The sequence below is a fragment of the Stylophora pistillata genome, chromosome 9 (assembly GCF_964205215.1).
Source record: "Stylophora pistillata chromosome 9, jaStyPist1.2, whole genome shotgun sequence".
Classification (NCBI taxonomy): Eukaryota; Metazoa; Cnidaria; class Anthozoa; order Scleractinia; family Pocilloporidae; genus Stylophora; species Stylophora pistillata.
This window is the reverse complement of record NC_142527.1, coordinates 11,827,344-11,853,889: the sequence shown is the minus strand read 5'-3', so window position 1 is coordinate 11,853,889 and position 26,546 is coordinate 11,827,344. Positions and strand designations below refer to the sequence as shown.

Sequence of the window (26,546 nt, the reverse complement as noted above, 5' to 3'; positions counted from 1 at the left end):
AAAGAAATAAATGAAATGAACTATTGCAAAAAAAAACCTTTCAAAATATTTCCCCTCGTTTCACTGCTTGGTATTTGTCTTTTTACCTTTCTCCAATCATGATATTGTTGTTGTTATTTCGCATTAACAATTTGGTCCAAAAAATTAGCATATAACCCTCGAATTCTTCGCATATCGTCAGCGGCGATTTTCATTCTTTCCATCAGCGGCGAATTTCTTAGCCATATTGTTGCATACCTATTTTATACCTTTCTTGTCCCACATTTTATCCCACACAATCTAAATGTTAGATTCATTTTAATCAACCCTGCCCAACCTTCCCTGTCATGATCATATGCATTATTAGGATCATGGCAAGTGAGTTAATGTAGAAAGGAAAGACATGTTTACGTTGACTTTACTTTAATTCAATCAAGTCATAATTTAAACAATATAAGCAATTTTTCGTGTTTTAAGCGAAAGGGAAAGGCCTTTTCATACATGGCATACAAAACACGGACACCCAATAGAAATTTTCAGAAGACCTTATCTTTATTTAATTAACTGGAATTGTGAGTTTTAAATAAACGAAGTTAGTCGTACACGTGGCCTAATTGACTGAACTCCCTTCGACACATAATATACAAAACAGTAACATCGAATATGTACATTTTCTCATGAGTTACTTAGCAAAAGCCTAGTAGAAATATATATACGCATCTTAAATGTAAACACTATAATAAGCCTACCGTCTTGAAATTGGCCTTCTCTCAAAGTAATCTTTGGTATATTTGAAATTAGTGGTCATAAAAATAAAATTTTGCTTAATTTTCTTTTTTGTCAACGAGTTCAAATATTCATAATGTTTGAATGGAATTTTTACGCTTTTGAAACTGATTGACCTTATACCCTTGCAGCTTTTGTAAAAAAAAATAAATGTGACAGCTTGCAATTTTCTTTCAATCGAAGATTTTACACCCTTGAGGGCTGCTTTGTATTAGGGCTTAAAGAAACTGGATGTTAGAACGGTCTGACTATTCAAAGAAATTGTTTTACGTTTTCATTTTAAAAAAATTACAGAACTGGAGTGTCAGTCGGAAACTACAGAGGCAAAATGACAAAACAATTCTTCGTTATAACGTCATAACTGCCACCCCTCCACTGCCGCCACATCCTCTCATCCAGGTAGGATTGCAGATCTTCTCTTCTCAATCCTTTTCTTCTATTGCGGCCCAGCTTCAGTTGGCTCCATGCTGACTCCACTTCTTGCGTGTGCACGCCAGTGCGAGGATCCACGAAGTTGTGGGCATGGACAACGACTTCATGTGCATTAATGTTGGGCAGCCCAATCAGTCGATTGTACGCTGCCCAATCGTCAGTATGCACTTCAGTTCCCGGTAGAAGACATTTCTGTATAATTAGTAACAGTGTGGCTGCATTTCTTCTTTCTATAACCTGGAAAAAGCCTCTTGCTGGAGAATATTCTGAAGAATATTCCAAAAACCCACGATTGACGGGCAGCCCTCCTTCCCCTGTTGTACTAAAAGATAAAATAAATGCAGATTTTAACTTATTAGTCAACTAAATTTTTTAGACGGTTCATCAGCACCAGTTTGATTTTGTACCATTTGACTAGATTTCTTTTATGCCTGTGTTTTGTTTCGTTTTGTTCTTGTTTTTTCCCGCTTTTCTCGTTAGTTTTTGTTTATTCGCCTATTCTTTACCGCTTTTACCTTCGGCTTGTGGTTGAACTTGCTTTCATCGCACTTAGCCACAGTACCAGGACCCCCAAAAGGAATAAATGGTCTGTTTTGTAGATCTACAGAACAGATGTCTTGTAGTCGACAACAAATCTTTGAAGTCAAACTGGAATTAATGCCCAGAGCTCTCACCATTCTGTGCTGAGGGTCATCGTGAGTGAAGTAGTAGATAGTCTTGAGAAGGGTTGCTAACGGCACCTTTGGGAATTCCTCAAATATGGTATTGGTCCTAAGACTTCTTCTTTTGGAGAATCCGCTGCATCTCCTGTTGGAGAATTAAGAGGGATATTTACTTAGAAAGTATGACATGACGTGGGTATGAGACTCACAGTAAAAAAAAAACATATGCAAGGCCCGTTTCAAACGCACAACTGTTTATAGGCGGATGTAGCGATGGATGAATAAGAAAGGGAAACTCTATTCATACTCAGTAATGTTATGAAATTGATATACGTATAACGCCGCAAAAGGGAACATGTTAACCTCGCTTTTGGTAACTAAATTTTCCTGTTTGTAACTTTCCCTTTAGTAACATGTTGCTTTTTGCAGCTACGCGGGTTACAAAGGCGATCATGTGTTCCTTATGGTAACCGATCTTGTTCCCTTTTGCATCCCTCAGCTCCTCTTTGTTACTAATCCCTGTAATCACTTCAAGAGGACAGTTGTTTAAGTAATTTTCCTGACCTTTGCTATATTATCCATGCTTCTATCATATCTCGTTGAAGGGAGTCCGCTGTAAGGCAGCGCAGAATGCTTTAAAATTATAAACTAACAATACCTCGAACAGTAAACTTCCTTGAAAGCAAAAACCGTCCAATTTGTTTTTGGTAGTATATTTCTTCTATTACATGAAATGTCTAATCTGTCCCAAACTGACATGGGAAAAGAATTTCTCCTCTATCAATATATATTTTTTAACTACCCCCTCAATCATAGCCCTGGGGCTACAGGTTAGATTCACTGACAAAAGTTGCTCTTCTAATGACATTATTGTTAAAGTTCAAATTTAGTCTGTTAATCAAACAGCGCTGGAAGTTACAAAATATATTTACTAGTCTTTTAAAGTAGATTAATTTAAACTTTTTTAATGCTATTTTAGTAGGAATCAAGGCTAATGAGCACCAGGTTATTTAGTAAATAAAGTCTTCGGGCGGCTGGTATGTCAGCTGAGAGATTTTCCGAAAAATGAATATTTGCCGACAAGCGAAGCTTCGAGGGCAAATATGAAAATTTGAGGATATTATCAGCCGACATACCAGCAAGCCAGAACGGGGTTTATCTATTTTATAACCCTCCCATTCATTTTCACATCGCAATTGCGCGTAAACACAGTAAAAACTGAAAGCCAGTGGCTGATGGCGAATGTGCGTGATTGACGCAAGCAAGCAAGTACATTTGATTGGTTTAAATAACTTTATTTTCAGTGTGATTGGACCAAAACTTGACAAGCTTTCATTTGAAATTAACTCTCATATCGCCCCTTAGATCAAAAACTCGAAAACTTGGCACTTTTGGTTCATATTTTTCGACGTGCTGTTCAAAAACTTGACTTTTGCGACCCGCTCCTTAATGTCACTATCGCTAGACTAAAAAAAACGAGTTTCGTTTCCTTCCATGTAAATAGGAAAACGGAAAAGTTGAAACTCTTGTGATAACTATGCCTCTTTTTCAAGGAAAAAATAGGAGGACAAATATCAATTCAGACACGGGTTATTGCTTAATAAATTTCCTTTGACTTTGCACCACGTGACGTAAAGTAACCAATAAAATCAAGCCAAAATTAATGGGTGGGTTATAAGAGAGGATATAAACAAATGAAGACAAAAAAAAAAAAAAAACCGTCTATATCCAATGCAGCAGGATGTGAACGGGTCACTTAGGCCCATGCTATCCTTGGGTTTCACCCACGTGACCAATACCTTAGCAACGGTTAATATCCGCCATCTTGGTGTCCCTCGAGCGTAAACAAACCGTATCTAACGAAGAGTTCATGTGAGAAAGAAGGGATGGTTTTATACATTATTGTTGGCTGTTCGAGCAAAAGTGGAAAGCATAAAGACTAAGGATTTTTTCGTGTAATAATTTAATAATTTTATTATCTCTATAGCGCAAAATTCATTATCATTATATGATCTAATGCGCTATACCTAAGATCATCACAAATCAAGGGGAAGAACAGGAGGAACTAGAAGTTGTTGTATGGTTCGAGGCTTGCGGCTGTTGTAGATCCTCGATTTTTTGGTCGAGCTTTTCTTTGAGCTTCTTAGCCGATGAGAAATCGATGTCTTTAGCCCTCGCATACGGCACTTCATTGATCTATGTCGGCAAAATCCATGAGCATTTTACCTGAGTGCAAGTAAGCTTGGGGTGTCACGAAAACTCACACCCCGAAAACTCAGACCTCAGACCTCAGACCCCGAAAACTCAGACTCCTCGAAAATTCAAGAGATAAACTCGACTCATGATCACTCCTGGTAATCCCGCGTGTATTTTGACCTTTTGGGTCTTGATCCAACTGAAGCAGCAAAAGCAAGACCGCAAGTTGCACGTTTCGCAAAATCGTCCGATGGTTGAGTATTAAAACATTTTAGAGTGACACAAGACTTCATTTAGCTTAGATTTACCTCCATTTTTCCCGTTAATTTTGAACTTTTCATTCACAGTTAACGGGATCAAATGCGCTCGCTCCAACATCAAAGTATTAAAATGTGGCGTGATTTTGACGAGCCGAAAGGGACGTTTGTTTACCTTTTTGTACTTCGTTGCACAGATCCTTGTTGTCGCTCTGTTAAAATTCTTAAATATTTCGCGATAATAATGGATACAAACAGAGACTCGGCCCACCAGTCCCAAAACGAAGACAGTTTTGCGACCCTTGGGCTAGAGTTCTTAAATGAGGCAGAAAGAGTAAAACAACGCGAAAGAAGACTCGGCATCAGCGCCGTCACGATTCGCTTCACTGAAGAATCACTCTTGATATTGTTGTCCGTCTTTCGCGTCGGATTTGTTGCATTGTTCCACCGGTTATATTATAAAAAAAATTGGTTCATGCTTTATGCTATGCACTATCGAATTACGAAGCACTTCGAAAGCCTGGAGAACACTTCGAGGGACCTGAGTTTTCGGTGTCTGAGTTTTCGTGACACCCAGCGAGCTTGCCATGAATTCTAGTAGTTGCCTCAAACGTAAATAAAACACTTGCGATATGTGAGCATGACTCAGCCAGTCCAGCTTTGCATCCCAAGCAATGGGCTGACAAAATAGTCCCATCGTTTTCGGAAATGACCCAAATGTTCACTAAAGGATCATTCATATGCTGTGAATGCCAAACTCGTGCTCTCACAACATACTTGCCGGCGATTACTTTGCCTACAACTGAGATTACAAATCCCGACACCACTTGATTAAACGCCTCTAGACTATTGAACGCCTTGAACTGCTTCTTGGTGTAGAAGCTGGTCTCAAGAACGAGGTAACTCAGCAAGTCCGACGCTTCCACAGGAGGCAAGCATTTTGGACTGAACTTCTCGGCTGGTATGTTTGCAGGGTCAACCCCAATGACCGAGATCTTTTGCAAACATCTTTCCTTCCAACTCTCTAAGCTTTCGGCATACTCAGAGAGCACTGGGATACCTTAAGATGAATGCCGGATACTTTTATCGCTTTTTGCTGTCTGGATATTCATGTAGTTGGCGAAATAATACGGCGATAAGAGAGAGGGCTTCACTATATAGAAATCGACTAATTATTCATAAATTTGACACCCGAGGGACACCAACATGGCGGACACTAACTTCAGCAAAGCTTGTGACGTCACCTGAAACCCAACCATAAGTACACGCCTAGGCAAGAATAAAACTTGAAAATCGAAATTGCGCAGAAGAAAAAAAAATATTCTTATAAATGCTAAAATCCACACACTGGCAGCATATTAAATCCAAAAAGCACAGAATAAATCTATCTATCGCGTGAAAATATTTAGATATTCTAAGTACACACCAATCCAGAGTAACAAATACTTTTAGTTGGAAATTTTGTTTCATACTGTTTTATTAAAAACATTCTTGAAGGCATTTTAATGAAAAAAGCTTTCCAGGTTAATTATGATAGATAGAGAGGTCCAGATTCTTACGATTGCATTGAAAAACCTCGATCCATCTCCTGCTGATCAATACACGTTCCTCCGTTTGTCGATGAAATCAGTCCCGTGTTTCAACTCCAACTGAATGGCGAAGCTCTTTGGAGATAGAGAGAAGTTGCCCTTCTACAACTTAGTATTCTGCCTCTTGGCTACCGATTAACAGAATCTGCTGGCGAGCGTGTTGGAAGTGCATTGGCCCAAAGTATCAGGTGGTTTTGGAGGAAGAATTAACACGTGACTTGTGTGACTTATTTCGTTTCGAAGAAACAAGTGTCAGAGTGACTTACAGACCTCATAACTTCCTTCCTATTCTAGAAAAATTATGCAGGTGGATTTTTCAAATGAAAATCAAATCTTAAACGGGTAATGATAGAACCAAAATGTTTGTTGAGTAAGATGGAGAAAGATATAATTATGTAACGGACGCTTCCAAGACCGAGCCCTATTCCAGGTTGAAAAACACGCACGTAATGTTTGATTTTCTTCCAACAATAGCATAAACATTAAGAATTCGAACGAGGCAACCATTTGTTTCTTTATCGCGTCCCTTGTGTTTTATGGAGGTGGGAGTTTTGTTTGCGCATAGCCACTATCTCTAGATTTGGTGAAAGGAACAAATGCTGGTGGACGAACAAAAGAAGCTAATGAGATATCTATTGTTTACGTCCACCAACATGGCGGCGATGACGTAACGTGCAAACCACCTATTTCTTGAATTATTTTGGAGAGTTCAATTATTCTGTAGTTAAGCAGTAAAGGGATTTTGGTTTAGACGTTGAGATGGGAAGCTTGCGTGATCGAGGCAAGCAAATGCACTTGCAAGGTTTCATTCCACGTATTGTTGTCTACTCCGTACTCTTTGCTCGGGTTAGATAATGACTAAATACAGATCGACGCAGAAACAAAATGCGTTACTCACCAGAGATATCCATCTACATGATTGTCGTTCCTCTATGTTAGCTCCGTTGCTTTGTTGCACTAAGCACAGTGAAGTGGGTCGCAAAGTAAGTAGCGCCTTTGTAGCCACTCGATCAGCATAGATCGCGGTCCTCGTTCTAAATCGATGATTTCGCTTAAATTCATGTTCAATACTTGTTCTCCAAGAATTTTCCTCGCTGAGAGATTAATTCATTTGATAAATTAATATCACACTTCTGTTCTTTTATGCCTGGCAATTGATCCCGTTATGCATCTTGATCAATGAATAGTAATGAATATAAAAAGAGACTTCTTTTGTTACTTCGATAAGCACAATTCCCAAAGAATCTTTGTCGTTTGAAAATTAAAGTGCTACTGAAACGAAATTTTCGTATATGAAATATTTGCTCTAACCTGTAGTTTTGAATATGCTGATCATCATGAGATAATTTGCTTTGGCCAAAAAGAAGCGAAAGATATTTTTTTTAACCGTTCAAATCAAAACTTTTACACAAAACCATGTCCGGGCCCTGGTACCTAGGGAAATGGATTGATGACGTCACTGGTTGTGTTCACTCCGATAGCGTGGTTTATTTCACTCACTGTTTGTTTGTGTTCGTGGGCGAAGGAGATGGCAGATATTGAAGTTTTGTCAAGTGAATCTTCTTCTTCTGAACGAAGCGAAGTTGTCTCCAGTAAAGAAGAGGAAGATGGTGGCGTAAAATGGGGTTGACAGGCCTACACGACTCCCAAGCGTGTGTTTAGAGTAGCCTATTCAAAGTTTAGCCCTCACGAGTATGTCTTTGAGCGACCGCCCTCTTTTGTAAGATACGAGCGGCGGATTTTTGTATAGTTCGCTCAGTAGTGGTTGTGTTTCTATTAAATGCCAGTTTTTCATGAGAATTTGCTCTATGTGTGGCACTGAGTACGCACATCAGGGTTTGCGTCTTTTTCGTATCGTTCGCCTTTGTAGATGTACAGCTATTTTTTGACTGTCTCGATGGTTAAGTTGTCTTGATTGCTTTCAGCTTGCTCCACGCACGCTGATTCGATCGTACTACAGTTCTTAGTGTTCAGTGTTCCAGCCGTTTTGGCTCGTTTTTTTTTCTTTATTTCGGTATTAAAACGACCGATTTCACGTTCATAGAAGCACATGATCGCCTTTACTGTTTCTTGTTCCGCGTTGTTAAGGATTTGCTTTATCTCATTTTTTAAATCCTCGTCTGCTCTTATTTTGGCCCTCGCCCTATATTGTAGGGATTCTGGGCATGTTCTGCTAGGCATTTGGTACAGAGGGATTTGTTCGTTATCCTCAGACTTGCCGAGTAGATCATCTTCAGAGGCGGTGTCGTATGAGGCTTCCATGTTTTCTTCATTCTCTGAATGGCATTGCTTTGGCCCGGGGCGTTTAGTAGCCCATCTGCCGTTATAATGTCTTTCGACATTTTCTGTAGATGGTCAGGCAAGACCGCGGTTTCGGTCCTTATCTTGTGGATCTCGTCAGTTGCCGATTAACTAAATAGACTGGTAGAGATTCGTTCTCGATATCAGTCGGGAATTTTGCTCCCTATCCAGGCTAACCTCTCGCAGATAGCCAAGATGCCGATGTGGCCGTCGATGAATAAGACGAGGATGGCATTTTGCCCAAAGTCCTCTTTTTCGGCCTCCCAACATGCAAGCCACACTCCATGCTTTTACCTTTCTTTCACAGAAGTGCACAACCAGTGACGTCACAGGGCTGTTTTGGCCGCGCCAAGATGGCCGCCAATTTTGATCTCAGCCGGTCAACTTCGAATGGTTAAAAATGTACTTTCCGCTATGCATTGGCCCAAAAAAGTACACAGCGTTTGCAAATAACGTTCAAACTCTATTATATTGCAAAAATCTCGGATATGAAAATTACGTTTCAGTAGCACTTTAAGTGAAAGCCGCTTTCAGCGTCCTTAATTATTTTTCTCGGTGCATGTTTGGTGCAATTACGATCTATTACGTAGTAGTAGTAGTAGTAGTAGTAGTAGTAGTAGTAGTAGTGAAACTTTTTTAAAAGTGTCTAAAGCCGTCTAGCTAAGGAAGAATCCCTTACTAATTTGGGGGACACTAAAAAAAGAACAAAGAGACTAGGGGCTATAACTAAGAGAAAATTTATAGTTAACTAATGACGGGATTTGGAGTAAAAATATATAAAATTCAAGAGGAGCAGAGGCTACAGCGTATGCAGCCATCATCCAAGAACTCACTTATACTGAATTGGCGTATCTTTCCTTTAAACGACTTGAGGGTCTCGACCTCCCTTATACTTCTGGGTAATTTTATCCATTTGTCCATTACTCTTCCGGACTCGGGCTAACTCGGTTTAAACAACGGAACTTTACGTTATGGAAAGATATAGCTGATTCACAGTACCTTCAAAGTATCAACTCCTCTTGCTATTACTTAACATTCAGTTTGTAAACTAAGATGGTTAGTGTAAAATATAAACTTTTAAAAAAAGGCCGATGCCTGATACAGGGAGGAGGCGTTTATTACACGGCAGCGCTTATTCGGGAGTTGCAATTTTAAATAGTTTGCTATTGGCGAAGAACACAGCAAAAGCCATATGTTTTTTTTTTTCTCATTCTTTGTCTTTTTAATTTCGCAACTATATTCAAAATATACCCAAGTATGTCAACTAAAAAAGCTGCACATTTATTCAAGTAAAGTTTCTAACAAATTATTAAAGCAACAACACGTGCACAGACAAAAACGAAAATGACTCGTACTTATAACACACCGATTGACTTCCAAGGTCGAGTAGAATCGAGTACGAATTCAATCGAACTCAATTTCAATCGAGATAGTTTTAATACGAGCTCGAATAAAAGTGAGCTCGAAGCATTCGAAGTCACCGTGCTCGGGCTTGATCGACGTCCACAACGAAGAACGAGCTCGCTTGTAAAGTCGCTGTCATCGAGCTCGGTATTTGGCGAGTACGAGTGAAATGAAGGTCAATTTGTGAAAATTGTGTACAGGTTGTTGTGCGAGCTCGAGAAAGTGAAATCGATCTCGGTTGCCCAGAAAACTAGAATGATCCGTGAAATCGATCTCGGTTGCCCAGAAAACTAAAATGATCCACGTGGTTTGCTTATCGAGCAGGAATGGTAATCGAGTAAGGCAAATACATATCGAGCTCGATTGCCCAGGAAAAAAATGTCATCCGATATTTCATAACCGCTTTTAACCTTTCTATGTGCATCCTCATGCGTCTTCGCGTCTTTGTTGAATCAAAGTTAATCGAGATGAAAAATTTATCGGCGAATAAATGGCCAAGTTAACAATGTTTTTAGGAGCCCCATGTCCCTCGGAGGAGATATTATTTGTTCTACTTCAGTGCTCTTCAACAGAAGCATGCGTGGCTATTGCGTATCTTAATGATGAGATCAAAGACGCGTTGCTTAGGTTACAATTCTCAACTCACAGGTCAGGGTAAATTAAGGGACAGATCAATTACCACACATCTCTCATCTTTCCTCATCCGGCACCCTCTTCTTTTCAAAAATCATGACAATTGTAGTCACCGCTGTCAGAAAATTTTCCCGCACTCGCCAGAATTCAAGCAAAAGGAGCAAATTTCAGCGCAACTAAAGACGAAATTAAAAGAAAAAAAAAGTGATTTCGCGGTTTGCGTTGTCATGTCTCCCTATTTACTTTTGTAGCATTGTGAGTTATTTCATTTTAATCTCAAGATTTATCGGGAGCTCGCCTCGTAAATGAGACTTTTCATTTTCTAAGCCATCCTAGAAACGGGTTCTTACGGAAATTAACTGTCATTCAATCACAAAACCCAACAGGTGGAAAATGACTTTAATCAACAATGAGCTCTCAGATACCGCTATGAAATCGGAAGTTGATGTGACATGAGAGTAAACAAGAGCAAAGAATCTTAAAATTAGTTTAAGTTTTAAAAATAAATACCCTAACTGGAAAAAGTTGATGAGTTCAACCGACGATCTGACCACGAATCATGATCCTACGATACAAACTTAAGGTGTTACTTACTCTATGTGCTTTATTTTCATTCGTTGTTAAAAACGAATCTTATATCGGCATTGTAGACTATAGCACATACAGAACTGTGACGAACTTTGCAGATGAGTGCGTCAAATGGAAGTACCTCAAACATATGCCTATCAGGCGCTTGAAAAAGCTTAAAAGGGTGAGTGGTGGATGATGTATGTTTTCTTGAGCAGAGGTGTCAAGAGAGGATAGCCTGGGTGTGATTCTGTTCCATGACACAGTTTCGATTGTCCAATTCGAGAAACATTGTCAAATTTTTCTGATCTGTTAATCCCGATTTGAAGGTTTGACAAAAAGAACTGACGAAATGACAAAAGCTGGATCATCTCGATGTGAGCCAATAACATAATAGTTCTGTTTGTATGAGCTAAATAGAACAAGCTCCAAAATCAGTTGTGCTATGAAGTTCTCTTAACGGTGCTAAAGGTAGTCAAAGCTAGTCAAACTAGTTCCTATCGTATTCGAATATTGAACATCTCTTTCTTTCTTTCTATCTTTTTCTTCTTTTTCTTCGCAGTTCAGACTTGAAGATGAAGTTTGCTTTCAAACTAAACAGAAGTATTGCCCTTCAGGAACTGATCAGCTTACCAAAGAAGGAAATGAAAAGAGGACTGTACCACTTCATTAAAAATTCAACTTATGTAATGAACCATACTACTGATAACAATATATTTTGTGTCCTCTACATGTGTGTATAAGTCATGATCATGGCATTTGACAAAACCAGTTGATAAATAATAAAAATCACAAAAACATCGATCTTCTTTTTGTTTTTTTGAAGTTTTTTTTTTTTGTTAAGGGTCAAGATATAAAAAGAACACACCAGACAGTATGAAGAAGGCCATATTCAGAGGCATGGCCGTGAAAACAGTTTGAATTGAGCAGAGTTTCAAATGAACTGATCGCTCAGCTGTAAGATCGACCTCTGCAACGCTATTTTGCGGCCAGATTTAGTTAAAATTTCAACCGTTAACGACAAGGTATTAGAATGGGTCAGAACATAATGTGTCGAGAATATTTAGCGAGTGGTATATTCTTTGGAGGCTTGTTGTTTACGCAGGCAAGACACTCTCAGAGGCCGATCACCTCATGGAGCAAAGCAAAATATGATTGAGAACATATAAACTAAAAGCTTTACTTCTGCACTGTGTTTTTGTTTTTATCTTTCTCGAAGGTTAGGAAACTGCAATCAATTTATGTGTTTTGTATAAATTCGATTGGGCGGTTAAATTAGGTCATGCGCATACGTACTTCTCTGATTAAAGTCTGGACAGCCTGTGGAGGGAGAGATGATGGGTGAAATGGAAAGGAAGCGGAGAATATTAGGGTAACGGCCAACTATATACTTCACTCGTCTTAAACCACCGAAAAGTAAGGCAGTTATTAGTGTGTATCTATGTTATAACTAACTAGGGAATAAATTTGTTTAGGATGTGCACACGTCTAATAGCATGTTCTCTAATGTTAAAGTAATTAAAAGTGGTTTTGCTGTCCTCAAAGGATTGGCATTTCCAAGGTCTGTGAAAGATGTCGATCCTCCTGATGCCTCAGGTTCTACAAAAATCAGATATTTATATGTCGGCATAATGGAAACAGATTTCTGCTTACTGTCATTATTGATTGGAGAGTTTACTTCCCTTTGTAAATAGTTCATACTTTACTTCAAAGTTGTTAATGCTGTATACTTAGCTTCAGTAGCATAAAGTAAAGTTTCAAGCGTTGGACGGTCATTTTGGAAAATCTGAAGCAAAGGTCCAGAACAGCAAGAGACATGAATGGGAAAAACGTCTGTATTTTAGCGCTTACAGTGGGATTTTTCCTAGCCATCATACACAGCGCAGAATCATACATTGGCTCCGTTACAGATCGTGATGAAGAAAAATTCATACAGAGAAACTTAGGAGAATTGAAAAGGCTACCGAGTAAAAGATTTCATGAAATGCGCAAGACGGAAGCTCGAAAAGTCAGAAAGAATCAGGTAAAAAATAGTTATCGTTATTTAGAAGTAAATATTACCTCTGGTCAGACAAATTGATTCGTTTAAAGATTTTTTTTTTCGTTGATTAGTTTACGCGGGGCGTTTTACTGGAGCAGGGAGCGGGGAATATGAAGTATGATTTTACTTGTGCGCTTTACTCTAATAATTGAACTAAACCTGTTGAAAAATAGCAGAATTATCTGATTCGAAGCAGTTGCAGATATTTTAGCTTTAGCATAAATAGGCTTAAAGCACACGGTTAGGAAGTTGATGTTTACGTGGACCTTCAAAGTCATTTCTAATCTTTCAACTAAGAATGTTCTGGAAAGCATTCATGTGTCCATCTTTATCTGCATGTAAACATTTATTCCCATCTGAAATCCCAAGTTGTTTTGGCGAAAAGAATGATAATAGTGAAACATAGATAAAGATATTGAAAACATTGTTATTGACAATAATAATGAAAGTGGTAACATTGATCACGAAGTTAATAACTATTGCACCAACGCAGGAATATTTTTAATCAGACCACTTTTGACATGCATTACTTCATAACTTCAGTGCTTAATGTGTGCCATGTTATTTTCCTCTTAGGTGAGATTGATAGATTCACCGCGGGTAATAATGCAACGTTTTTGATGCACCTTTTCTGTTATAATTTCTTTTAAACAGGGCTTTTTGCATGATGGCTGAGTTTCTGATCGTTTCTTGCGTCCAATATCCACAAGAAGAGATAGTGACGATAGAAGATACCACAGTCAAGGACTTTGAAACTATATATATTGAAATACACCTTTAGTTTATCTTATTGTTTATTAGTTTTTGACATTATATCCATTTACTTAAAGGCAAAACTCGTGCTTCAATAACTCTTGTGCATGGTCACGGTAATTTTCATGAAATAAAACAACTTGACTAACAGTGAAACATTGACTTTGTTTAATAATGAATCACGTTGGTTATTTACACGGTATAATCTAAACCACGGTTTTACGCAGTCAGTGGCAATCATGGCTAACACATGTCGTGTTCTCTTTACAAATCTGATTACCCGGTCTCCTTCGGGGTTCGTTTTGGCACCAGTTGATTTATTAGTCTCACTGATCATCTTAAACAGCAAGCATGTTATGTTCCTTTGAACATATTTAGGGTAAACTGTGTCCTTAACGCAGCTTTAAAGCTCATGCTTGAAATCAACAAATTGACTACCTGCTGCTCAATCGCCAAGGTCCACCTTTAATTTGCTTATGACACACTTTTTTGAACCAAAACGGGGGTGGGGGGTTAAAAAAAAAATTCTTTTTGGGCATGACATTTGATGAATTCTGCATCATTGAGGTAACATTAGGGAAAACCACGACGGAAATAATTATATGAAGACGTGGCAGTACGAAAGGTCTAATGGGCAAGCCCCGGTTGTGCGAAGGGTGGATAACGCTATCCACCGGATAAATCGCTACCCGGTGGATAGCAGGACGTTTTTTCAACACATATCCACTGGAAAGTGATTTATCCGTTGGACAGCGTTATCTGCCCTTTGAACAACTGGGTCCAGAACGATAGCTCAGCACGTGCGCTTTAAGAATTTGTAAATTTCATAGCGTAAATTTGAAGTAAGGGACGGTAAACACATCCAGCCATTTACAAAACTCTGATTAAAAGATTTATTTTTTAATCTAAATCCCTCTTGGTGTTTCCGTTGTGAAGAAACAAACTCAAGTTAGACACGATTGCGAAATTGAATGGCTCCTCTTGGCTAAACAGGTGATCATTGGTTAATGTTTGGTGAGTAAAAGGAAGTATCATTCGTAAAATGAAAATACTAAAACTCAAACAAACTCAAATTGCGGTGCTTTTTATTAGATCTTCCTTCGACAGGTTCAGGAGTATAATTGGCATTGAGCAAACCTGATAAGTTTTGAAATTGAGAATGTTGCAATAGTGTGGGCACTGATGAGTTAAATAGAAAATTGACCAATAAATCATAGACAAAGTTAATGTTAACGGAGTCACCTAAAGGGGAAATGAAATTCTCTAATATCCCACTTTCCGGGCTATTTGTTCTGTTAAAAATAACATTCCTCCCACATCGAACATGAGCTTATTATTCGGAGAGTGAGATCAAACTAGTTACTTTTTCCATTGTGGGTCTAGTCAAGCTAGGAAGGATGATACGAAAGCTTTCTGCGTGTGCTTTGGCTTTCATTCTCATATCATGTATAATAGTACAGAATTCAGCTTATTTAACTATCATAGAGAGAGGGCTCCGTGCATGTAGAAGCAGTGCTAATTCTAACGAAGATGACAGCAGAGTTCGAAGATGGGGATGGTGGCCTCCCGTCATAACTCGGGTATGCAAAGTTGCCAGTTACCCTTTTCTTCTTCCTCTCATGATCAGTTGACTTAAATGTAGCGTGGGCTCACACTTTATGTGCGTGTGAGACTTCTTCATGGGGAGTGTCGAGAATCTCTAAAATCGTCACTTTCTGGAGCCTGAGCCTGAACTAATTTTCTCAAACAGATGCACAATTAATTTATTACCGGCTTTTGTGTTCAGTCCAGAGAAGTACTAAAAAAAAATGCGCATCTAGGAATGTTAAGTAAGCCTGCCTATATTCTTTCGGTCATAGAAGGCAATTTGTTGAGTTTTTCTTTCTTACTCAGTGCTGGTCAAGATAAGTAAATCATTTATTTCATTCATACGCGTCATCAAGTAATTGGTTTTGAGAAATTGGTGCAACTTAGAGCAAAAATGCATAATGTGAGATCAGAATTTATTCTATTTGGAAGAGAGTTTTCTTATCAATAAAGGGTACGGAACAGGTCCTGATATGGATATTTAGCTCTTCGAGGCAGTTTTATCTTCAGGGTGATTCCTCTGGAAAAAATTCATCGAAAAAATTTTTTTTTAAATTTCCTTAAATGTTCCGTACCAATGTCTCTTTAGAAAAATACAATTAAAAAGGTTGGTCACGGTGCTCGTTTAGGAAATATAATGGGCCTGTGTTGGCACTAATCACGCGCGTCATTTAATCGGTTAATGGTATATTTTGAAGTTGCTGAAAACAAGGGTTTTTCAAGTAATAATAAAAAAAACTTAACAGGTAGAAATTCTCGAGCGTATGGTAGAAATTGATGTATAATTTCTGAAAAATTATATCGTACCTCTTTACCTGGTCCATTTATTGAAACAAAATACCTGGTTCTCGTTGAAGTTACTCTTTTTTGCTTCCATGTGACTTTCATCCATATATATATCTTATTAACCGAGCGCGAGGGCCGTACAGGGAGAATATCGGCCCGAGGTCTTGACAGTACGGACCTCGCTGCGCTCGGTCCGTACAAAAAAAAAAAGAGGGCCCATCGATATTCTTCCAGTACGGTCCCAAGTAAGCTTGGTTAATAAGAGATTTATTATACGACTGAAGTTCAAAGGGACACAAGTGCGGTATCATTCGGGACCATTCGGGACAGTGCCCGGTTCAATACTGAGAGAATATTGACCGGCAATAGAGCATTTTGATTGCTTGATTTTAGTTATTGGCCCTCTGACTGCCCAAGTCGTGTAATAGTATCCGTTATTGAGTTAGACTACGAGAAGGCCCTCCTTTTCGGCTGAGTCCGTCGCACTCGAAAAGGAGAAGCACCTCCCTCATGGACCTACTGCGGCGCATCGGCGTCACTCCAAGAGTTGCACGCGGCGCGCTACCAGCATTTCTTTTTTCACTGATGCATTTTTTACTCGTGCGACGGACTTTGTCGAAAAGGAGGGACTGCTTGTAGAGCGACGATTAAACATTTGGCAGATAAGCTTTCATCTGACCAGCCTTCTCTCGGCAAACCCTCCAATAAGAACAGTATTTGTTAAACAGCCTTGATTGTCAGGATCGGTAGCTACGTTTTGCAGTTCTAAGAGAGTGCGACCCCTAATGGTATGCATTCTCCGGGGAGTATAAATAGCTTAACCTTACGAACATCATGATTTATTCCAGCTGACGTTTTTTTCCGCGCCCTGTGTAATTAGAAAATAGCACAGTGATTTACCTACCAAAAAACTTTATTCGGGACCGAATATGATTTTGCTGCATCCTGCTACACTTATTCAACTTCTTCCTGCATGCCATTTTTTTAAAACTGACGGACCAATTTTTCTCTTAAATCTCTTTTAAACGTTCATTTTTGTTTTGTTTTTCTCCTCAGCGAGATTGTGACACATTCAAAAATATTCTCTGTGAGAGTAGGATATTTCAGGGTAATCTTGGGAAGGCTCCCTCAAATCCTTCCTCGTCTCCTTCACCTCCTCCAGTACCGCCTGTTGGTGGTCTACCAAGAAAGCGTCGCTCAAGTTCTTCCATCAGGAAAGACTTCGAGGCCATCAATATGGTGTAACATAATTGGAGAGTCCCCGAAAAAGATGATTGAGCGCAGAATAAACAGGAGTTGACTTTTAAAAAAAATATCGATGTTGATAAATACTTCCATGACTGAACAAAGATGACTAGAACGGTATCAAAATGTAAATCAGTGCACAAAATTTTGCGTGATGGCTGTAAATTATTCAATAATTTGACCTTAGCTGCCTTAACTATTTCAAGTAAGTTAAGAATGTGACGTGTAAATTATTTGCTTTGAAGTCTCGACAAAAAATAAAAAGAATGCCAATCACGACGACTTACGCCACCCGAGTCTTACAAGAACATCACGGCAAAACTGACCGATCATTTTACATGAACTGGGCTAAACACATAATTTTTTAAGTGCAGATTTTCTGAAGTAAAGAAAATTTGGTAAAAACCACAATGAAAGAGATGCTTGCCATTTCAGTATATGTTGGGTAACATGTGCTCTACAATGTATCATTCTGATCAGGACACTCAACTACATTGAAGAAAAAAAAGCTTAATAGTCTATAAAAGCCACTCCACAGTTGAATTGATTACAAAAACTTTTACAACAAAGACAGAATTTCTTTTGAGAACTATTTACTGAAATTTATACATCCGTGCTTTAAATATACAAAATAGGATGTGGCATATCTGACAGCGATTTTTCTGAGAATCTTTTTTAAAAATGTATATGCAGACATTACCATAGAGACGATAATCCAAAAGAACTAAAAAAAATCATGTTACATTATACCATGTCACTAAAGCAAATCTTTCGAAATTTCCATGGACATTTCTGGATCGATTAGAACATTACTGAACATCTACATTTTACCATGTCCATAGAAGATCTATGGAAATTTCCATATACATGTCAGGATCAATTATAACCGTACATCTTAAATTTTGCTGTGTTATAGAAGGTCTAAGGAAATTTCCATGCACATGTGTAGATCGATTAGAGCTGAACATCTTACATTATACCATGTTAATGGAAGGTCTATGGAAATTTCCACCATGTCAGGATCAACTATAACCATACATCTTAAATTTTGCTGTTGTTAATGGAAGGTCTATGGAAATTTCCATGCACATGTCTAGATTGATTAGAGCTGAACATCCTTACATTATACCATCTTAATGGAAGGTCTATGAAAATTTCCATGCACATGTCTCTATAGATTACAGCTGAATATCTTACATTATACCATGTTAATGGAAGGTCTATGGAAATTTCCATGCACATGTCTAGATCGATTAGAGCTGAACATCTTACATTGTACCATCTTAATGGAAGGTCTATGGAAATTTTCATGTACATGTCAAGATCGATTAGAGCTGAACATCTCACATTTTACCATGTTAGTAGAAGGTCTATGGAAATTTCCATGCACATGTCTAGATCGATTACAGATGAATATCTTACATTATACCATGTTGATGGAAGGTCTATGGAAATTTCCATGCACATGTCTAGATCAATTAGAGCTGAACATCTTACATTATACCATGTTAATGGAAGGTCTATGGAAATTTCCATGCACATGTCTAGATCGATCATAGCTGAGTATCTTACATTATACCATGTTAATGGAAGGTCTATGGAAATTTCCACCATGTCAGGATCAATTTAATAACGGTACATCTTAAATTTTGCTGTGTTAATGGACGGTCTATGGAAATTTCCATGCACATGTCTAGATTGATTAGAGCTGAACATCCTTACATTATACCATCTTAATGGAAGGTCTATGAAAATTTCCATGCTGAATATCTTACATTATACCATGTTAATGGGTCAGGTCTATGGAAGTTTCCATGCACATGTCAAGATCGATTAGAGCTGAACATGTTACATTTTACCACGTTAGTAGAAGGTCTATGGAAATTTCCATGCACACGTCTAGATCGATTACAGCTGAATATCTTACATTATACCATGTTAATGGAAGGTCTATGTAAATTTCCATGCACATGTCTAGATCGATTAGAGCTGAACATCTCACATTCTACCATCTTAATGGAAGGTCTATGTAAATTTCCATGCACATGTCTAGATCGATTTATAGCTGAATATCTTACATTATACCATGTTAATGGAAGGTCTATGGAAATTTCAATGCACATGCCTAGATCGATTAGAGCTGAACATCTTACATTTTACCATGTTAGTAGAAGGTCTATGAAAATTTTCATGCACATGTGTGAGTCGATTGCAACTGAATATCTAAGATACGTCATTTTATCATAAAGAAGATCTATGGAAATTTCCATGCACATTGTTTGGATCGATCATGACTGAAAAATTCTTTCATTTGAGCCATGTTGCTGGAATAACCATGGAAATTTCCATGTACATTGGGTGAATTGATCATAGCTGAACATCTTCAATCTTGCCATGTCAATGGAAGATCTATGGAAATTTCCATGCACAAGTATGAATTGATTATAACTGAAAATCTTATATTTTACCATTCTACTGGAAGATCTATGGAAATTTCCATTCACAAGTGTGAATCGATTATAACTGAAAATCTTATATTTTGACAATCTACTTTCCAATTTCTGACCTGAGCCGTTGAAGCTCAAGCTTCTTTGTATCTGGAATAACATAATCTGGGGGGACATCAACATTTATTTCTGCATCAGCCTGACATAAATAAAGAAAAGCAAGCTTAAAAAACTGTAGCAAAAACGCTTATTCCAGAAATTTAATATTTGAAGGACATGAACCAAACAGTAGAGAATGAAATGACCTCAACAATAAATAAGCTTCTAATTTAAGTAACTTACAGCTGTATACCATCAAGCTGTAACAGAGATCAGTTTGTGATTTTTCTAATAGTACTTGTCATTGTTACTAATATTATTGTTATTTATAATTATTATTATCATTATTGGTCTTGTATAATGCTAAGAATTAAAATGTAAGATCATCACACTCCAACTGAGCAAAACAGATATCTTCAGTGTATGAACAGAGTATAATTGTTAATGGAAAGTATTGTTGAGATTTTTTGTTTCTATTTATTCTCCATTGTACAGCAGATATTTCCACTTACTTTCACTACAGTTAACCACTGTTCTCAGTGGATGAAGGTTTACCGGTTTCCAGTTTTCCTTTTTGCCACTCCCCCAGTGAAATGGGCGACATCCCCTCCTTCACAGCAAAAACATGCTCAACCTCGGCAGCCTTTGGAGTTGGGGTGTAACAACTCTCAAAGGAGGTCACAAGCTTTATCAATTAACAAGAGAAAACATTTTAAGATATTGTATCCATCTATATTGTCAGGAGAGGATAAACATCAATCAACTGAAGGCTTAAAATATAACTACATGACCATCTCAATAGTTATACAAATCTACTCTGCTCCTCTTGAATTTTATATATATTTTCTAATTACAAATCTGTAATTAGTTAACTATAGATTTTCTCTTAGTTAACTAATTAACATATATACTACTGTAAATAGCTCCTAGTCTTTTTTCTTTTTTAGTGTCCCCAAATTAGTAAAGGATTTTTCCCTAGCTTAGGATGGCTCTTCATGCAATGACAATTTCAATAAAGTTTTACTACTACTACTACTACTATTACTACTGCTACTGCTACTGCTACTACTGCTGCTACTGCTGCTGCTGCTGCTGCTGCTACTACTACTACTACTCATTTTCCAAGCTAGAAGTTTACTGATTGCATTCCTCCTGACAGTACCTATAGAGGTTCTTGTGTCCTTCTTTACCAAAAATTCAGAAAGCCTGTAAGACACAATTTAATATGACTATCAATTAACAACAGCATTTAGTATTTTGAAGCTGGCAATTAAGCATCCCAGCAGTGAAACTTTGACTAAAATCGGCAGCATTAATAAGATGGTTCAGCAATGTAACTATTCTCAAAGAGAGTTTTCCTCTCAACTGAATTCAATGAAAATGAAACTCTGATTCTTACTTGTTAGACATCTGGTCAGCAGCTTCATGAGTGTGTCCAAATTTAGTTTTACCTATAAAGACAAAAATTAGATTTGAAGGAATTTTTTGTTCATGAATCACGTTATAAAAGGAATGGTTACAAATTCGTTTTATTTAATTTAGTCTGATTTATGATTTAGACTATATACGAGAAGAAACTTGTTGGTGCAACTAAAGGACAACATAAGATGTACGGTACCTTTCATTTGGTTTGGCGTGCATCCATAGCCAATCAAGTACGATTTTTCTTGTTTGCAGCGAGTTATTGCCCTGAAGATTCCTACGTATCATGCACATCTCTGCGAGATCCACGGCTTCTAAGCATTTCTCAGCACATCCAGATTTTGTTGCCTTAAATATACAGAAACCCACAGAATTGATGAATATTTCGTAACTTTGAGTCGATATTAGCCTAAATCTCAGACGGTCTGAATCCAGTTTCTCAAATATCCGTCAAAATCACGAGGGCGGCTTGGATCGTCAGAGAACCAGGCTAAATAATCGCCTTAGTGCCTTCATCTTGAAGTAAAGGACTGTAACTCGTAAACAGCAAAACAGCGAACGGCGGAAACAAATCACCCAAGCAGCCTCTTTTCCTCTCTCTACAAAAAACGACCAAAACGTTTACTCTTCCCCACTTCTTCTGCTCTATATGGCATAGCCAGCAACAAAATAATATCGATTGATTGTTTTCTTTTTTTTAAGTCGTTACGCTGTTGGCTGTTTTGGTGTTTGCGTCCACTCTGTAATGTCTATTTCGAACCCAGTCTCTCTAATAATCGACACTAAAAGTTTATACGTTGCGCTACAGTCGAATTTAATTCAAGGTCGCACAAGCAATTAAATTCGACGATAGCGCGACGTCTAAAACGAATTAAATTCGTCTGGTAAATTAAATTCGTCCTTGACGTTTTATCCGTCTTGGTAAGACGGATAAAATATCGATAACGCGTCTTCAGTTTTAACGTCGCACCGAGAGTCGCGTATAATGAAATGCATGCATTTTCTTGATGTATTTCAATTTATTTCAAAATGACACCTCTGACCAGAGGCACTGCATTTGGGAAGAGAAATAAATTCCATCCAATTGATTTCGACGCATAAAACCCCGCCACGATTTACGTCGACGGAACGACGAATTCGTCTGAATTAAATTCGACCGTAGGGCGACGTATAAACTAGGCCTAAGGAATGCGTTACGATATATCACTGCGGGAGTTCGTGATACTTCCTATCTAATTACCACAATTATCGCTTTCGATTTTAAAGCCTTTCCTTCTTTCAAAGAAGCAGCATGACACTTCTCGCGATCGCAACCTCCAGGTTTTTTCACTTTGCGAACTTTTCCTACGACAGAGAGAAATATCAGATGACAGATGAAATATCAACTTATCCTCTTTTAATTTGGTTAAGATGACAACTAAGAAGTATGAGGAAACTTTCTAAATTGCAGACAATGTGTCTTTGTCAGATATTTTCAAATCAGAACTTGAAATATCTTACATTATAAGGTCAGACATTCCTTCCACCTTGCCCGTACATAATAGAGGCTTAAAATAAATGACTAAATAAGAAAGATTACGTAAACTCGGCTCTTCTGTTACAATTCTTGTTTACATCAAAAAATGTATCAAAATACATCGAAATGAAAACTGCCTTTTTTATTGATCCTCTAATTTCCCAATAGACGGTAGTTTATAGATTAGGGCGTCAAGATTGTTCCACTATCCTAGTTGTTGTATTATGGATTTATGACGCTCCACTTTGCAGTGCAAATCCAGCTCACTAATACGTGTTCTTCACAATGTTCACAATAAGCCTTTTTACTTGCTTTGGATGCGCCGCCCAAAGCCCGATTGAATTCCCGGTCTTCCTCTACGTCTAAAGTCGGAAACTTGTCAAATTCTTTCAAAATGGGGCAAGACCTCCTGGACTGATCTTCAACTTTGATAAAATGAAGTTTTAGTACTCTCACTTTTGCGCGTTTCCGGCGTTGGCTTTTTGAGGTCAGTTCGTTCCTATCTCGTTTTTCACTGACTTTGGATAAGTCGGAAAAATTAACTTTTGGAATACACTGATATCCTTTTTTTTCAGCGACGTCCACGATTTTAGCATCATTTTAAATACTGGAGGAAAAACACTTGGAGGAGCTCTTAATTGCTCTTTGGCTGCGTGAATAGGTATTGAATTGTACGGACGGTATAAGCTGGCAAACAGTTTTCCGGCTATTCATAACGAGATCTGTTACTTTGAGAACATCAAAGAATTCCTCTACTTTTGCCCTGTATCAACTGCAGTGTTTCTGAATTGAGAATTATTATCCTCAAACAGAAAGAAAAACGTTCTGTTTTTGAAGTTAGGGAAGAGCTGATTAGAAATTTACCTTCAAGGTTGCCGCTTTGCGCCTTGTTACCGCTGAAGCTTTCATTTTCAGAAAGGACCACATTGTCATCGTCTTCACAAACTGCAGCGCTAGAAGTTTCTATTTCTTACTCTTTGGAAGCTCTGTGCTCAGGCGAGAGTGGTGTTTCAGCTCTTGAAGAGTCTAACGATTCGGTACTCGATCGAGGCTTCCCTTTTCCGTTTAGCAGGCGTGCTTGCTAAGAGAGGTTGAAATACCTTCACGGCTGACTCTTCTATTCTCGTAGCTCCGCTCTCAAAGCTTTCTTCAGTAACTGATGTTTCTACCAAAGGCTCTTCGGCGAGACTTGAAGGAATCGAAAGTGACAGTGGCTCTTCTGCAACCGAACTAGAGTAATCCATAATATCCATAGCCGTTCATGTATTCCTATTTGAGTTTGAAAAAACTGACAATTTCCCCAACAGCGTGATGCGGCTGTCGGAAATTTGAAAACTCCTACGTCATCGGGCATACAAAAGAATTTCTTATGGGATGTGCATATTAACCAATAAACAAACGATACGGCTTAAATGATCTCAATTCAAAATGGTGGTCGCACATTCTTCAGGGTTCATGCAGGTCAGCTATTTGACAAGCCAGTCTCAAAAAATTCAGTTAGTGAAAAGATATGGCAACAACACGTGGTAGAGGGTCCTCGCTACCTTACTCGAAAGAAGGAAAAAGGGAAAAGCGGCACTATTCCGACAGAAAGTGGTACTTCGCGAAAGCAGAAAACGGAGAGGTGCGCCGGCACACTGCATCATTACAATAAATCATCCATTCTAGCGCAGGATGGCACTGATCCTGGGTCTGTTGTTCACATGAAGCCCGCGAGTGAAGATCGAAGGAAACTCAAGGTACGTTTCGTTTCGAGAATTCTGAAAAATTTAAGCTTCAGTCAGAAGAAAAGAGAATTTGCTCTAAGAAAGATCATTTTGAGTTTTACGAGATAAGGATCATTTTCTATCGTGCAATAGAAAAATAAGTTCGGAGAAAAAATGTTCTTGTGTCTTAGATTAGCTGCATTTGATTTGGCTTCCAAAAAGGTCCGCACTGAGTAAACTTGACCTCTCTATGGCAATGGATTTCCCTCCTTTCGGCGTTTAGCTTACTCTGACCATTCACTCTCAATTTTTACTACCTTTTACATGAAATTTCCCACACAAATTTAAAGCATTTCGCAATGCGAGCACAATAACAATCAATCTGTAACACTTTTCAAAAATGCCGCAAGAAAGTTCCGCTTCTGGTCTCCGTTTCCGCTAAACGTGTTTGGACGGAGCCGGCGATGCCGCATTTTCAATCGAATTTACTTTTCACACCAACGTATTTCGTAAAAGATACGGTAAAATGGTTTTATGATATTTCAAACGGTATTCATTGTTTCTTAGGTAAAATAAACCTCGGAAAAAGTCTTCTCCCAGACGTTTCAAGTTGTTCTTAAATCCCACCGACGACCTCAATAAACTGTTGTACCAAGAAATTTCTGACATTTCAAGATTTGGAAAACAAGTCAGAAAATTACTAGAAGTAGAATTGTTCCCCACGTCAAGTTCTGACAAACGACCTGCAAATAGTTCCTCTACCAGTGGCTGCGAGGAAAATCAAGCCAAAAAAACGGTGAGGTGAGAATGAGTCAAACACTATTTCCGTACAACCAAGTGAACCATTTTCTTTTGATGCTGAGACCTTGTCGATTACGACGTTTACGTCGACAAACGTAAACGTAAGAGCCAGTGTCATTATTGTTGGCACACATCGAAAAGTGCCACAAATTGGTTTGTGGCTGAGAATGAGGTGGACCTCATGCAACACATCATAAAGCTTTTCGTGCCTCCAAGAGGGATTGTATTATTGTTTGGAGACTCGTATACTCTAGGTAAGACACAAAATGTACTTAAGTTGCACATTTTACAGACATTGACTCCTTTATTTTCTATGCCATAATACAGTTACTAAATTGCTAAAAGAAGTGAGACAAAATTGCTGACTTGCAGTAACCTGCAGTCAAAACATCTGTAAACAATGCCATTAGCTGCAAAAAGTAATAACTTGTTTATCCCTTATTTTTATGTGTTTCAGTGAGTTTCTGCCTGAAACTGTCGGTTCAAAGGAACGTGAACTTATTATCCGTATATAAGGACGAGAAGCCTGTTTCTGGTTTTAGGTAAGAAGCTGTCACGCTGAGCCGTTCAGCATGCAAGCCGGGATCAGGGTCCAAAGATAACGACGAGTGGAGAATTTGTTTAGCAAAACATGAAACAGATACTGTTTTGAATATTCGAATGAGTATTACATGAAAATTTCCATAAACTTGTTTTGAAAAGGAATTTTGGACACTATAAACTTGTCACTATAAAATTCCATACACCCATTTTGGACCAAGAAAGTTTGAGATTATTATTATTTTTGCGTGTGAAAGAGTATTACATGGATATTTCCACGTACCGGTACCGCTTTGGTCAGGACTGTTTGATACTGTTTGTATACGAGGATATTTATTTCATGGAAATTTCCACAGATCATTTTGGTGAGGCACTATACGGCACAATGAAATCGTGTAAGTATTACATGAAAATTTCCTTGTACCTGTTTAAATTGGTTCTGAATGATTGATACTGTTTGTATAAGTAAATGAGTATTACATGGAAATTTCTATGTACCTGTTTTGATTAAGAATGTTTGATACTGTTTTGTATACGCGAGTAAGTATTACATGTACATGGAAAATTCCATGGACCCGTTTAATGGCCAAAAGTGTTTGAAACTATTTTTTTACGCGTAAATGGGTATTACATGGAAATTTCCATGTACCCGTTCAATTTTGTTTAACAATGATTGATAATGTTAAGTATACGTGAATGAGTATTACATGGAAATTTCCATTGCCTTTTTGTGTGGTACAATTGTATTGAAATCATAAATACTGCTGACAAGTTTTCTTCTCTGAAAAATAAATCCA

At 38.1% G+C, this 26,546-nt stretch overlaps 3 protein-coding genes, 1 long non-coding RNA gene and 1 pseudogene across 4 annotated transcripts; 3 read left to right on the top strand and 2 right to left on the bottom strand.

The window, feature by feature from the left end:
• Positions 1-391: 391 nt before the first annotated feature.
• On the bottom strand, positions 392-7,013 carry LOC111328144 (uncharacterized; annotated as a pseudogene).
• Positions 7,014-10,752: 3,739 nt separating this feature from the next.
• LOC111328115 (uncharacterized) lies at positions 10,753-13,756 on the top strand. Its single transcript, XM_022932491.2, has 3 exons — positions 10,753-10,990; positions 11,369-12,829; positions 13,502-13,756. The coding sequence occupies exons 1-2, from the start codon at positions 10,799-10,801 to the stop codon at positions 11,477-11,479; spliced, it is 303 nt and encodes a 100-aa protein (XP_022788226.1). The 5' UTR covers positions 10,753-10,798; the 3' UTR covers positions 11,480-12,829; positions 13,502-13,756.
• A 1,144-nt stretch (positions 13,757-14,900) lies between these two features.
• Positions 14,901-17,500, top strand: LOC111328114 (uncharacterized). The gene is made up of 2 exons (XM_022932490.2): positions 14,901-15,180; positions 17,030-17,500. The coding sequence occupies exons 1-2, from the start codon at positions 14,998-15,000 to the stop codon at positions 17,216-17,218; spliced, it is 372 nt and encodes a 123-aa protein (XP_022788225.1). The 5' UTR covers positions 14,901-14,997; the 3' UTR covers positions 17,219-17,500.
• A 208-nt stretch (positions 17,501-17,708) lies between these two features.
• Positions 17,709-23,997, bottom strand: LOC148723318 (uncharacterized). Its single transcript, XR_015991804.1, has 4 exons — positions 23,567-23,997; positions 21,383-22,530; positions 21,164-21,215; positions 17,709-20,970 (listed from the first exon to the last, which is right to left on the bottom strand). It is a non-coding gene; the product is annotated as an uncharacterized LOC148723318 (long non-coding RNA).
• Positions 23,998-24,114: 117 nt separating this feature from the next.
• Positions 24,115-25,462, top strand: LOC148723317 (uncharacterized). Its single transcript, XM_088734419.1, has 2 exons — positions 24,115-24,441; positions 24,976-25,462. Exons 1-2 carry the CDS (start codon positions 24,115-24,117, stop codon positions 24,982-24,984), a joined length of 336 nt encoding a protein of 111 aa, XP_088590545.1. The 3' UTR covers positions 24,985-25,462.
• The last annotated feature ends 1,084 nt before the right edge of the window (positions 25,463-26,546 follow it).